General features: G+C 35.2%; 2 protein-coding genes across 11 annotated transcripts in view; one reads left to right on the forward strand and one right to left on the reverse strand.

The window, feature by feature from the left end:
• The window catches only part of LOC126379805 (calcitonin gene-related peptide type 1 receptor-like), a 54,224-nt gene extending 53,303 nt beyond the window's left edge, over positions 1-921 (forward strand). For 6 of the 8 annotated variants that reach the window (XM_050028715.1, XM_050028710.1, XM_050028709.1 and 3 more), the window contains one exon: positions 212-311. The gene's annotated coding sequence lies outside the window, so the exon portion shown is untranslated. Of the gene's footprint in view, positions 1-211; positions 312-783 lie in introns of those variants that run through there. The other 2 variants (XR_007568382.1, XM_050028714.1) reach the window with 2 other exon arrangements.
• Positions 5-8,125, reverse strand: LOC126379801 (sodium/potassium/calcium exchanger 4-like). Of its 3 annotated transcripts, none has more exons than XM_050028698.1 (10): positions 7,997-8,125; positions 6,293-6,413; positions 4,962-5,183; positions 4,346-4,482; positions 4,021-4,191; positions 3,066-3,291; positions 2,636-2,767; positions 2,031-2,258; positions 1,835-1,936; positions 5-1,108 (listed from the first exon to the last, which is right to left on the reverse strand). In XM_050028698.1, the coding sequence occupies exons 2-10, from the start codon at positions 6,372-6,374 to the stop codon at positions 777-779; spliced, it is 1,632 nt and encodes a 543-aa protein (XP_049884655.1). In that variant the 5' UTR covers positions 6,375-6,413; positions 7,997-8,125; the 3' UTR covers positions 5-776. The 3 variants fall into 3 exon arrangements, with proteins under 3 accessions (XP_049884655.1, XP_049884656.1, XP_049884653.1); XM_050028699.1 differs by lacking the exon at positions 7,997-8,125 and adding an exon at positions 7,417-7,571; XM_050028696.1 differs by lacking the exon at positions 7,997-8,125 and having other exon boundaries at positions 6,293-6,593.
• Positions 8,126-12,897: the final 4,772 nt, after the last annotated feature.

A 12,897-nucleotide genomic window follows, 5' to 3' on the forward strand; every position in this document is an offset into this window, starting at 1 on the left:
TACGTAAATATTAAGTACTTTATTTGGTCTTCTTTTAATTTCTAATCTACTTGTCTTAGTCTTAACATTAATACGTAAGTAGATGATATTTTTGGAACTCAGTTTTATATTTTAATTATCTTTTAGTACAGACTGTTTAGTACTACTATAACGGAATGTCTTGTGTTGTATCCAAACATTAAGTAGTAATTGACATTTGATGTATTTACAGATAAATCTGGTGTTTAAGAAAAGCAATGTGTTTATCTGCTACATTATGATCGAATTAATTAAGATAATTAGCAACGCACTAATAGGATACTATCTGTTATGTAAGTACTTACTAAACTATTTAACATTTATAATTACTTACTACTTATAACAACAATATACAACTTTTCCTTGTCGTTATTTAACAAAATGCATTTTGCCTGTCATAATAATCTTTCGTCTAATGCACCTCATTAAGTTATACTTGTTTGTGTTTGCGCATTGCGCATTGAGCGCAAACTTAAAAATGTCAATACGCACGGTACTTTATGCCTGACTATACAAAGCGATTGTAAAATAATCAGATCTAATCTAATTTCCAACAATTCTTTCATTCCTCTCCAACACAGCTAACTTGTTATCTGTACTAATACTACAGGTAAGTACTGACTCAAATAACAATAACAGAACAAATTACTTGATTTGTAAAATATAAATAATAAACATCACAGGAACTGCGTAAAAGAAATGCTCAAATTTCATAATCTCACTTTGTGAACTAGCCTCAAATATTTTTAAATAAATTTTCAACAGAAGGCGTCCTCGCGGTCCAGTATAATGCCCATCTCGACGAGGATGGCGAACGTGATGAAGAAGAGGTAGAGTAAGGTGAAGACGCCACCAATGCTTTTTCTGAGCGTGAACTTTCCGATGAACAGCGTGATCCACAAGCAGCAGGCGACGACGAGGAGGGAGCCGACCACGAAGTCGATACCGCTAGAGTTGATGAGCACTGCCGTCTGCTCGGCACCCTGCACCTCGAGCGCGACTGTCCTGATCAGCCATGGAACGCCCAGAGCGAACAGGATTGCTAAAGAATTCGCCCCCAGGGCGTTCGAAACACCAATACCTCCTTCACCTGAAACATTACGGAGGGTTATAAAACTTACCGCAATCGGAAAATGTTCATTCGGGTAGCTAGGTAATTTTAGCAAGTGAGATCTTAGGAAACCAAAGATATTTACTGTACTTAACTTTGACTTTAATGTAAGTACTTAAACGTCTAATTCATATTTCTTAAAGAATGGGTGCTACTTAAGTACTATTAGCTACCTATCTATGACATTATGATATATTTAAGTAGGGATGCTTGGTTCGTTCAGTTATCATGCAACTATGCAACTACAATATATTCGTACCTTTAGTAAGAATTAAAGTATTAAGAGATTATGTTTTGTAGGGTTATTATCGACAAATATCTTTAATTTCAAGGATAATGTGTACGCAATTCAAAAAGCAATGATAAGAATAGTTACTACTATCGCTTTGAAAAATCTCAAATTATGATAAAAATATGTAAAAACGAATGGATCAACATAATTAGCGCAAAGCTGATAATAAAATAATTAATTGTGAAGATAAATAACATTTACACAATATTGCTCCTTGGAAATCAATTCGCTCGGCAGTATTTACATTTGCATGAATAAAAATCATGTAGGTCGTCCGTACATAAATTAACATAAAGGTGATACAAAATGTTATGAATAGTATTATAAATATATCTTCCGCAAATCCTTGCCTTAAACAATATTGCGACAAATATTACGCAAAGATAGGTTTAATAGAGCTAAATAAAACACACCTCTTCTAGACATGATGAATATTGAGCAAGCCTCAGGTAAGCAGCCTCCAAATGCCAAAAACGTCATTCCCATCACAGACTCCGGAATGAAGAAAGTATTCCCTGGAAACAGTAATTAATTTCCAATCAGAAATACAGATTATAGATAAATTGAATGTTTTTTTATATGTCAATATTCAAAAAAGCTCATACTGACCTATAACAGTCATGCTCCAAGAGACAAAGTACGAGTTCACTCCGATCCAGACAATGCACATGAAGAATGCGAGGGGGTAAAATCTTCTGCAGGTTATCGGAGACGGGATCGTCATTGTCAATAAGAACTTTAACGGCCAGGTATACACCCACCATATCCTATACACCAATGAATTTTGCATCGGGAACCTCCATACTGATTTCGGCGGTTTTTCAATAACGGAATCCTCTGCAATCAGTAAGATAATAGTTTTAAAGTACTTACTATAAACATGAATAAGTTTTACAATTGCTTAATAACATAAAGTAAAGAAACAGGATAATTGCGTGGTATATTGAGTACCTACCTTGTTTTGAATACGATCATTATAAAACCTATAGAACTTGACACGTACTTAAATAGGTTATTTTCCGAGTAGGTACCCATCGATTACTGACTCACTTTACGAAGATAAAATTATTCCGTCACATTCCGTTCTAGTGTGATGTGAGTAATTGTTAGTAAGTAACCCGAGCGTAATTTTGCGTTTTGATCGTAGGTAATTTTACCTTGAACGTTACCTACGGTAGCGCTTAATAGGTAAGTAGGTAGATATATGTTCTTACCTTTACCATCAACGACCATTGGTTTTTCCAAATTGATTCCGTTCGCAATGCTTCCGTGTTCAAATGCCTTGTTATCAATGCCTTCTTCTACGGATTTATTGATTTCATTAGCAACCACAGCAGTTTCTGAAACTAATATAATTTTGTTAGAATTAATTATATGAATAAATTAACGAACATCGTATACCTAACTACGTCATATTTAAGAGCGAAACGTGTAGGTACTCAACGGTAGATAAAAGTAGGTAGCTACGTACCTACACATCGTAACTAAGAACCGACAGTTATTTTAAAATACAATGGAATCAAGAATTAATTTCAGAATATGAATAATGAATTCTTCTTTACACGTTGGATTTCCTACTATTTTTATAAGGAAAGTACCTAATAGAAGTAGACAAGAAGAAGAACAAAATGAGAAATAGCTTACTGTCCGCGCTGTTACTTCTGCAACATTTCGCAATTATTTTGTCCATCAAGCGGAAAAGACGCATGCTGTTGAACATGACAACGAAGTATAGTATGTAGAGGACACCCAACGCCACAGCCTCGTACCAGTCTACCTGCCCGTCCCACACGATAGCGACCAACACGCCCACGTTGATCATATAGATGATCACATCTCTCGTTACAGGGGCAGCATCAATTTTAATTGGCTGTAAACAAGAAAGGGGCATTTTAATCGAAAACAATTCAATATAATTTTGTGTGTGTACTAAATTCCGGAACGTCGGTACTTTAATGGACAATGTAGTAGGTAGAAAGGACTACAGTTTATTTGTGAAACACTTCAAAAATTATTTTACAAGTAGGTTCACTGGCAAGTGTTTGCACTACACGATCTACAATATTATGTTGAAAAACTGGTCCTAATCAGTGAAACATTACAACAATAATAAGTTATCTATTAAAGTAATTTCTCAATAAGTATCTATTTCGCCAGGTAAGTATAAATTAAAAACATCTTAATAGGAAGAACAAACATACTTTTAAGTGATGATTCGATGAAAAAGTTGAAGTAATGGGAAACCACAATGCTGAAAGTACTTCACACATTATATTTTCCTTCTGACACAATATACTCAACACGTGTTCATTCTGTATTCATTTACCACACTGTGGTTTCCCATTACTTCAGCTCTAGATTCTTGGAGAATCTTACAAAAAAACAAATAGGTAATTTATGAAGTGGCATCAATACCTAATCTAAAAGAATTTGTTTATAATCATGACGTAATCTTAATTCATTATAATAATTCAAAGAGAGAGATATCATTGACACAAATCGTATAGAAAGGACTGAGTACTTGAGGAATTTGTTATCTATTGTATCCATAGGTGAAGATCCTTCTTATTAGTGAATAAACACTAGATATGAATCTTACCGCGATAGCAGCGAGCCCCCCGATGGCAGCAACACCGAGTGCATTGAATATAGCCGAGCCGACGATCGTTCCAATGCCCATGTCCGACTCGGTGATAAAGGTGGAGATCACATTCACGAAGAACTCGGGACATGATGTCGCCACCGACATGAATGTGGCTGCAGCCACGTTCTATGAAAACAATCGACTCATAAATAGTGTGTTCTATGTATTAATTGTCCGACCTTGTAAATAATCCTGTATTTTTATGTCAAGCGGAAATCGAGGAAATGAGATTTGTTGCCCGTGATGAAGTTGGAGTCAGTGTAGTAATCAAAGAACTCACCTGCGGTATTTTCAGATCCTCGCAAATGAATTCCACGCAAGGGATGAAGTAGTCGTTGCAGACAATGGCTAGCAACGTGAAAGCGTAGATACCAAAAAGTACGTACAGAAGAAACGCGCCTTGCCGTAACTGATCATCTGAAACCAAATAAAGAACTTAATCACAGTTTAAATAAGATTTAATTTAAAAAATGCACCAGTAGTTATTTTTTAGTAATGAAATGATATAAATCATTATATTTATTTATTATTATTTAACTAAATGTAGTAAATACATATTATTCGCGAGCTTATGACCACGTCATTCTAAATACTATAAATAATTACTATAGGTACCTGCTATTAACGTAGATGCTTAGCTTAATGAAGTCATAGTGAAACAAAAGTTTCGTAGAAGTAAATATGTATGCATGCAACTGAATAATTTGTACAAATCGTTGTGTACTCAGTAAGTCTATACAATGAATCGGTAAAACCCTTTCATACTCGTATTCGAATGTAAATTCCAATAGCAGTCTCACCAGCCGTATAGATACAATATAAGTAATAGGTATTATTTTTTGCTTGTTAGTATAATTTTGTTGTAATTAAATGAAACAATTTACTGGCGTACTAACCAGTAAATATAGATTCTGGGAAGCTGTCGACAGAGTTCTCGGCGGCACACTCTTCCTGAACCTGGTTGTTCTGCACCGCAGTCCTGGTCCTCAGCCAGGGCGTCCAGTGCCACGTCTCCAACTCATCGTTTAGTTTCCTCATCAGCTCCTCAGACATATATACTGTATCACCATTTTTGTTGGTCACTATTACGTATCCTGGTCTCTCTGCTTTTGTCACATCTGTAAATAAAACACATTAGTAAGTTTAGGCTGTGTTAGCTGAACATTAAACCAAGGTGCACAATTCACCGCCAAAGATTTTGAGAGAGATGACATTGAGAATCGAAACCAGTTCATATTTTTTGCCAAACATACATTGTTATTTTATTGCTTTATACTTTCTAATGTTCTTTTTTCTGGAAGAGAAAGTTGTACGAATAAAGTGCGTACTTATTAAAACAAAATACTTATTCAGCTAAGGACACAAAAAGTTCAGCCGTTTCATAGGGGATCGATTTTGAAATGAATAATCATTGTATACACAATGGTCAATGACACACAGTGATAACAATTGTAATATTAAACCTAATCGATCTTGTCCACTTAATTCAGCGTCGTGTTAACATACTGACGGTTTACTTATTGACCATTTCAATACCTACACGACACATTTAAGTAAGTAGGTATATATTCTTTTAGATGTGTTCTAGGAATCATACATACAATAATGTTGTAGAAAAATAAGAGCTAAGAAGATAGAAAAAGCACTTCATAGCTTACTTAACAGTTCCCTCCGATCATATTGCAGGTGTCGTATATACGACCCTGACGACTCGATTACTCTAGCTATTGAGGCGCCCAATCAGCTGGCGACAACGAATACTTTAGGACCCCGATACCGTTTTCCCTAATTCACCCACTAAGGTTAAAAAAATATTTCAAATATAACCGTTTCAGACGACGTCCTGAGCCGAGGTTCGCGCCCAACAAGGCACCCTCAGGCACGTTGTCTTAAATTTTGTACCAGGTAAGAGCCCTCAGCGCTCCCCATTTGTCTAGCCAAGTATTTAATGCCATCTGAGGCTAAACTACAATAAGTCACGTCAAAAAAAGTACATAACAGTTCTTCGGTAAAAACAACCTTTGGAGATGAAATAAACACTTTGAATGTCCTCCAATTTAAAACTTCCAATTGGAAATGTGAAGCGAATTTCAAACTTAGGTGGTCACTAACCTTTTCAAAACATAATTTACATTTAATTTGTGCTGTTTGATCTCGTAACGATTTACTGCGCGGCGCAATTTATGCTTATAATAAAGTTTTATTGATAATAAATATTTTTACTTACTGTAAATGTCAAAATCAAAGGCTGAAGCGAATGAACACAGAACCAACGAGGTGAACAGTATGATCTCTCCTTTGCGAGTCATTTTGATTCAAATTACAGTTTCCACTGGTGATACACGTTTCTGTAACAATTAGTTAGTATTTGTTACAATTAAGGAACGGCCCGTGCTTTCTGTACAAATTGTTGACTAACACAATGTTATCAGTACTTAAATTATAGTTTATAAACTAATTGTGAATTAAATTATAATTAAATTCACAGGACAAGAGAACCAACAGGCACAAAACACTTTGTGCAAATGGTCTTCCCTCGTGAGATCTGTTTCCTCGTGATCTCTTCACAATGAGCCACCATGAGGAAACACAAGTACTAACAAATGCGTACATTAACTGTATTTTCCGTACCAGTACGTCACGATGTAAATAATTATAATATTCTGGCTTTACCAATATGGCTTAACAATGTACCTCTATACAATGGCAATGGCGAATTAACAAGCAATAATAAATATAATCTGCACTGGAAATTAAATGCACGTCATCGAAACAGTAGATACCTTACAAACTGGACGCCATTAACGTAATATTCCCAGAAAAAAGTTAAAATGGTCTTATTTGTGATGATGCGATATCTGCGGAAATGGGAAGTAAGTAGTACTTAATTGTTTAAAACGCAGTGATCCGAATAAACTGTCATAAGATCTTCGTCCATTTCGTCTTTACTGAGGTAGGTAATCTATCTACGAAATAATTCGATTTGTTTATCTATGTTGATTGAATTTAAGTGACTGTATCACATAGAAAGATAAAATTTATAATAAAGCAAGTAACTCCACAGTAATCCGATAACAATAATTGATGTTATCCACTAGGATTTTACTTCACTTTCACTTTGAGAGTAAACACGTACTATCACAGCAGCCTTCATGCTTGGCTGGAGTTGGACGTTATCACTTTGCATTACAACTGATACCTACTGGCTACGAAGAATCTTTACTATGACACTTCGAAAATAACCATGACTGAAATTCACTTATTTTTAAGTACATAAGATAAATATCACCATCTTTAGTTCTTCACTGCCTTATACACTAGAATCATAAATAATTATATCAAACTAATCACCTTAATCACTGAAATTAATTACACGGCCAAAGAATTATACACAATTTTGAATTTGGTAAGTGCGAACTTATAAAAACTACTTATTCAAGTTACACTTTCTAATGCGATACACTCTTAATTAATATTATAAGACAATAGACAAACAGAAATGTGATAAGTCGCACAATCGCGCGCCGCATTACAGCAATGAAATGTCGATAACCTATTTACTCCAATCCTTATAACGTGCTCTTGAAAGGAAAATGCAAACATTATTATATGACGAAGATGCGTATACGGGATTTTCTTACAAAATATCCTCTATTAGGAATTTCCTACTATATTACTTACAAGGCAATACAGGGCATTAATATTCTTTACTTAATAATATTTCTCAACGACGCGTAATGATGGAATACGTAAATGTTTTTTTTTAAATAACCAAAATCCCAAAATTAATAGAAAAATATGAAATATTTTTTATATATTATTTATATAACAGTTATTTTGGTATCATAAGTTATGATCTTAGACCCAATTAAGTGCGGACAGACGTTAAATGAAAGAAAAAAGACGTTGTTTACTGTTTTAGAATACTTACTTTTATATTCAACTTTATAACAACTTTGTATTTGAGCAGAACTAATTCATTTCGATTAATTGCAACAATATAATAATATCTGTACAGCTGTGACACTAGTCGTCATGGATCTGATTCACGACACTGAAACAAACATATGGATGTCAGGGCTTTTAAGTAGATAATCTTAATTGATAAGACTTCTTCAGCGCGATTACTTGATTTAATTATTATATAGCTCGTCTGTATCGCACTTCGACGTGTTCCTATCCTCACCTCTAAAAATAAACCTTAATTTATTATTTTATAACGTTTATAGGTATAATTAATGTTTCAATAATATATTGCCAGTTCCGGTTAGTGTGTTATTGGCAATCAATCACTTTATTTAAGAACAGCTTTCATTACACAGATAAAAACGACTTACATACCTTTTTATTATCTACTTATAATAACATGTATATTAATATATGTGTAATATGGGTAGATACTAAAACATATTGAAGGTATCAGAGATTCTAGATTAAAAATAATCTTCTCTTCTCTCGTACGGGTTGTGAGAGCAATGACCGACCCCCTACGACCGACCCCATCAACCTTGGTTCAGTGTTACTATTGAGCCGCCAAAGGTCACTGACATGGCTCAAGTAACGACTACATTCTTACTTAAGTAAATATTACCCGGGGCCGACTACTTCACGTGCCGTCCGAAGCGACGGAATCATCTTATTTTTCGCGCAATCAGGTGTGATTTCATTCACAAAGTGATTTTTTATTAGAATCGTCCCTACCGGTTGTCGAATCCACCGGATCGTAAGCCCAACTAAGCCTCAACAGTTGGAACATGGAAGCTGCTATTAATAACAATCATGAAGTAATCATAATTATTTTATTTTTGTAGTCATTGAGCAATATTTAGTTAACTTGCGGTACAGATTTAAACAGCTTACCAATGTAAATGCTTCACAATCATGATCGTCGTATATAATCTATGGACAGAAGGAATTCTGATGTGTTGCTGAAGTGTTTGTCGCGAGCTGATTGGCCGCCCCTATGGCGAGGAATTCTATACATATATATATAGTCAGTACTAGTTATTAAAATGTCACCTTTTTTACAGAGCATTCCTACCAGTAATAACTAGACTTGTTTTGGGTTGGACTTTGGGCGTATCTGTCACTAGTTTCTGTCTCAATTAATACGATATGCTAAGTTAGTTATCTATTTATGGTATGTATATACCTACCGGTATTTCCTTAACGCGATGATTCATTGTTACTCTATCAATTGCATTATCAATAATCTAAAAATACCTAAAGCAATCTACACGAGTAAATATTGGAAATGAACAGCTACGTTTTTGACAATAACAACATCCTAAGGTTGACTGGAAGGATTTACAATATTCTCTCTTCGAACGATGGTTAGACTGCTTTTCCACCAGAGCTGTGCGAGTAAAATGTGTCGTACGAGCAGGTGTAGCCGTGCTGTGGAAATGTGTAGGGGTTTCCACCAGAGCTGTGCGAGGTAAATGTCTCGTAGCGGAGCTGTCAAAATGCGCAAATGTACGATCCTTCGCACACATTTCTCGCTTGTTTTGTATGTAGAATGACCTCGCTTCGCTAAACCCTTTTCCACCAGAGCTGAGCTGAGCGAGGCTAGGAAAATGAAGTGATTCTATTGGTGGATTTTTGCTTCGCACACCGCTTAGCTACCTCGCTCACTCTGGTGGAAAAGCAGCCTAATACTTACTTCATTTGTTCGTTTTAAATGTTGTCATATTATATGATGCGTGGATGTCTGAAATAAAAACATTGATAGGCAGTACCTACACGAAATTGACAAGCATGTTAGAATACTTGAGTAAGTATTCTAACATGCTTGTCAATTTCGTGTAGGTAGGTATTCATAGAGTTATGAATGACACACATTCATGGTACTTAATCAAGACATACAATTCACCTAACTAAACGGTCTTACCCTTCGCCTCCTAGTACAACTACTTTGTAATATAGAAAGTGTACTAAAAATAAATAATAATAAGCTCTAAGTATTGTTGAATACCATGTTTAAGAATAATTGTCAACTTGTAAATAAAATAAATTGTACCAAAAATCAAAATCAATTTATCACTTCTAATGTAAAATTGACCTACAACAACAGTTTTCCCAGAAAACTCAACTGCGGTCAACGACCTTGGTGTCTCGCAAATATTCGCAATGAATATACTTGCACGCTTAGATTTTCCTCATGCCTACACAATGTAATCAGATAATGATATTTCTTGATAGTTATTGTATAATAATTGGAAATGCGATAGAAACCCAGCTGTCCTTCAGATGCAACCACAGACTGTGATTCACACCTGCCCGGTACTTACCGTTCTCAAGTTTCCTAAAAGATTCTTACTATTTTGTCCTTAATCAAATGCAGGTGTAACTAGACAAATACCGTTAGGAAACCTATGAGTGTAATACCCACTGCGTTCATAATTATTCTAACAACCCACTTACTTTAATAAGTTGTTACAATCATGGAAACCCACATACTTTAGAACCTAAGCGGGTATGTTCTGTCTTTAGACAGAATTCTGTCTGATCATAGAAGACTCAAACTACTTACTTAAGTACATTCATTTCTGTCTCAGCAGACTTAAGCAAATGTGATTCATAGATTAAGCAGTTTTAGTTGTTTTGGCGGAAAATTCGGGTCGCCAGCTTGACTCAATTACAGGATTATCTCGACGGATTATACGGTACTATATAAGAAACACAGACATCAAAAAATTACGACAGATTATCTAGATATTTGAAATAAAGAAAGAATGATTGCACTTAATGAAAAATGCACTTAGGTACCCACATAAAGACACCTCCACGAAACCGCAGTAGAGCAGCGTGGTGGAGTATGTTCCATATCTCCTCCGGCTGATGGACGCGAGGCCTGTGCGCTGCAGTGGGACGTAGGTATTATCGGATTATGTAATTAGTAATTCTCTTAAACACTTTATACTCTATGGCAACATTTTGTCTGTTCACTCTTGGGTTTTCTTATATCATGTGTTCACTCATTATTCTAACGATATCTTCGCCGTTTTCACATCTACCTGGTGTACGGATACAAGTACTTACTAATATGTAAACACTGATGAAACCATGTCACATTAACTTTGACAAATCAAACCGTAATTCTTATTAAATGTCAAATATGATAGTGCAACAGGGTTCTCAAGTGGGTACACGATATTGCTCAGAGTGCTTAGACTTTTTCTACAAAACATTACATTAAGGCGCCATTAAAATAATAAGATTCCTTTTACGTACCTACCTACTCCGCTTGAGACAATTTAAGAAATTTGGAGAACGTTACTTGAATATTTCATACCCAGATCGAAAAGCTTTATATTTATAATCTTGGTTTGTGGAAATAGGTAGGTACACCGTATTATATAAAATAATACCCAGTGAAGCGTGGGTATGTACTTATGTACCTCTGACTGACTGACAGGTACTTAATCTCTCTTTTTGACGTTACTTATTGTTGATTTGGCATGTAACTACTTTGCCGGACTTCCAAAAAAAACAACATTTATGTTAAGTACTTACATTTTTTTATTTTGAACTAGTTCAAAACTAGTGTTATTTATGACAAATCTTAAAAACTAGGTTATGAACAAATCGTGCCGTCTCTATCACTTGATATAGCACTGGATAAAATCGTCATTATTCAAGGCTCAATAGTCTGTGTATTTGTGCAAGGAAACTCGGAGATCATAATCGTAATGGTGATAATCTTATGTACACACATACCAACATCGTAATAGAAACTGTTTCATAAAAAAAGGAAACATCTTGGAAAAATCTTGATCCAAACAAGTCGATATTGTCCTCATTAGAATTGCTTGTTTAAGACGTAGGTACTTGAGTAGCACGGCTGTATTGGATGCAGATATTTAGATATCATCTAATGTTTACCATAAACATACGCAAGACTTTTTTTGACGTGACTTATTGTAGATATGCCCAGATGGCATTAACTACTTGGCCAGACAAATGGGGAGTGCTGAGGGCTCTCACCCGGTGCAAAATTTAAGACGACAGGCCTGAGAGTGCCCAGATGGGCGCAAACCTCTGCTCAGGACGTCGTCTGAGTGGATCATATTTGAAAGAATTAATCGACCCTAGCGGTACGCGTCAAATATGGGAAATCGTCGACAACGCCGCACTATGGATCGAAAAATGGCTTTCATAGACATAGGGATTTAAAATTTTAAGTGGTGGTTTTTTTGCTGGATATAGCTTCTATTGCCTATTACTATATAGGAAAATGATACCCGAGTTGATTCTGTGCAAAAGCGGATGAATTATAATTTTTTTATGAAAAATTTGTATGGAGCTACTATGAAAAATCCGATTATCTCGAAAACGGCAAACAAAACCGTAATATCCTGACAGATGGTTATTGTACTAATTATTTATGATTTTTTGACATAACTCATATAACGGTTTGAGATGCCGTTTTTTTTTTAAAAATCGTCAAAATAAAAAATATTTATTTTTTGTTTAGAAACGGTTTCTTTCAAGTAACACAGGTATTTAACAACATTATAAGACATAATGGCATCACGCCTGTATTCCTGATGGAGTAGGCAGGGGTTAAGTATACCCAAGTAAGTATAAAAATGGCTTTCATAGACATGGGGATTTCAAATTTTAAGTGGCGGTTTTTGTTGCTGGATATAGCTTCTATTACCTATTACTATATAGGAAAATGATACCCGAGTTGATTCTGTGCAAAAGCGAATGAATTATAATTTTTTTACGAAAAATTTGTATGGAGCTACTATGAAAAATCCGATTATCTCGAAAACGGCAAAAGAAACCGTAATATCCTGACAGCTAGTTATCGTACTAATTATTTAT

Source organism: Pectinophora gossypiella, chromosome Z (assembly GCF_024362695.1).
Source record: "Pectinophora gossypiella chromosome Z, ilPecGoss1.1, whole genome shotgun sequence".
Taxonomy (NCBI): Eukaryota; Metazoa; Arthropoda; class Insecta; order Lepidoptera; family Gelechiidae; genus Pectinophora; species Pectinophora gossypiella.

Excerpts from the sequence above, each read along its gene's own strand:
- LOC126379801 (XM_050028698.1), bottom strand. The coding sequence starts at position 6,374 with ATGACTCGCAAAGGAGAGATCATACTGTTCACCTCGTTGGTTCTGTGT. Across the intron at positions 4,192-4,345 it reads AGGATCTGAAAATACCGCAG|AACGTGGCTGCAGCCACATT; the intron begins GTGAGTTCTTTG and ends TTGTTTTCATAG. Across the intron at positions 1,109-1,834 it reads ATTCATCATGTCTAGAAGAG|GTGAAGGAGGTATTGGTGTT; the intron begins GTGTGTTTTATT and ends GTAATGTTTCAG.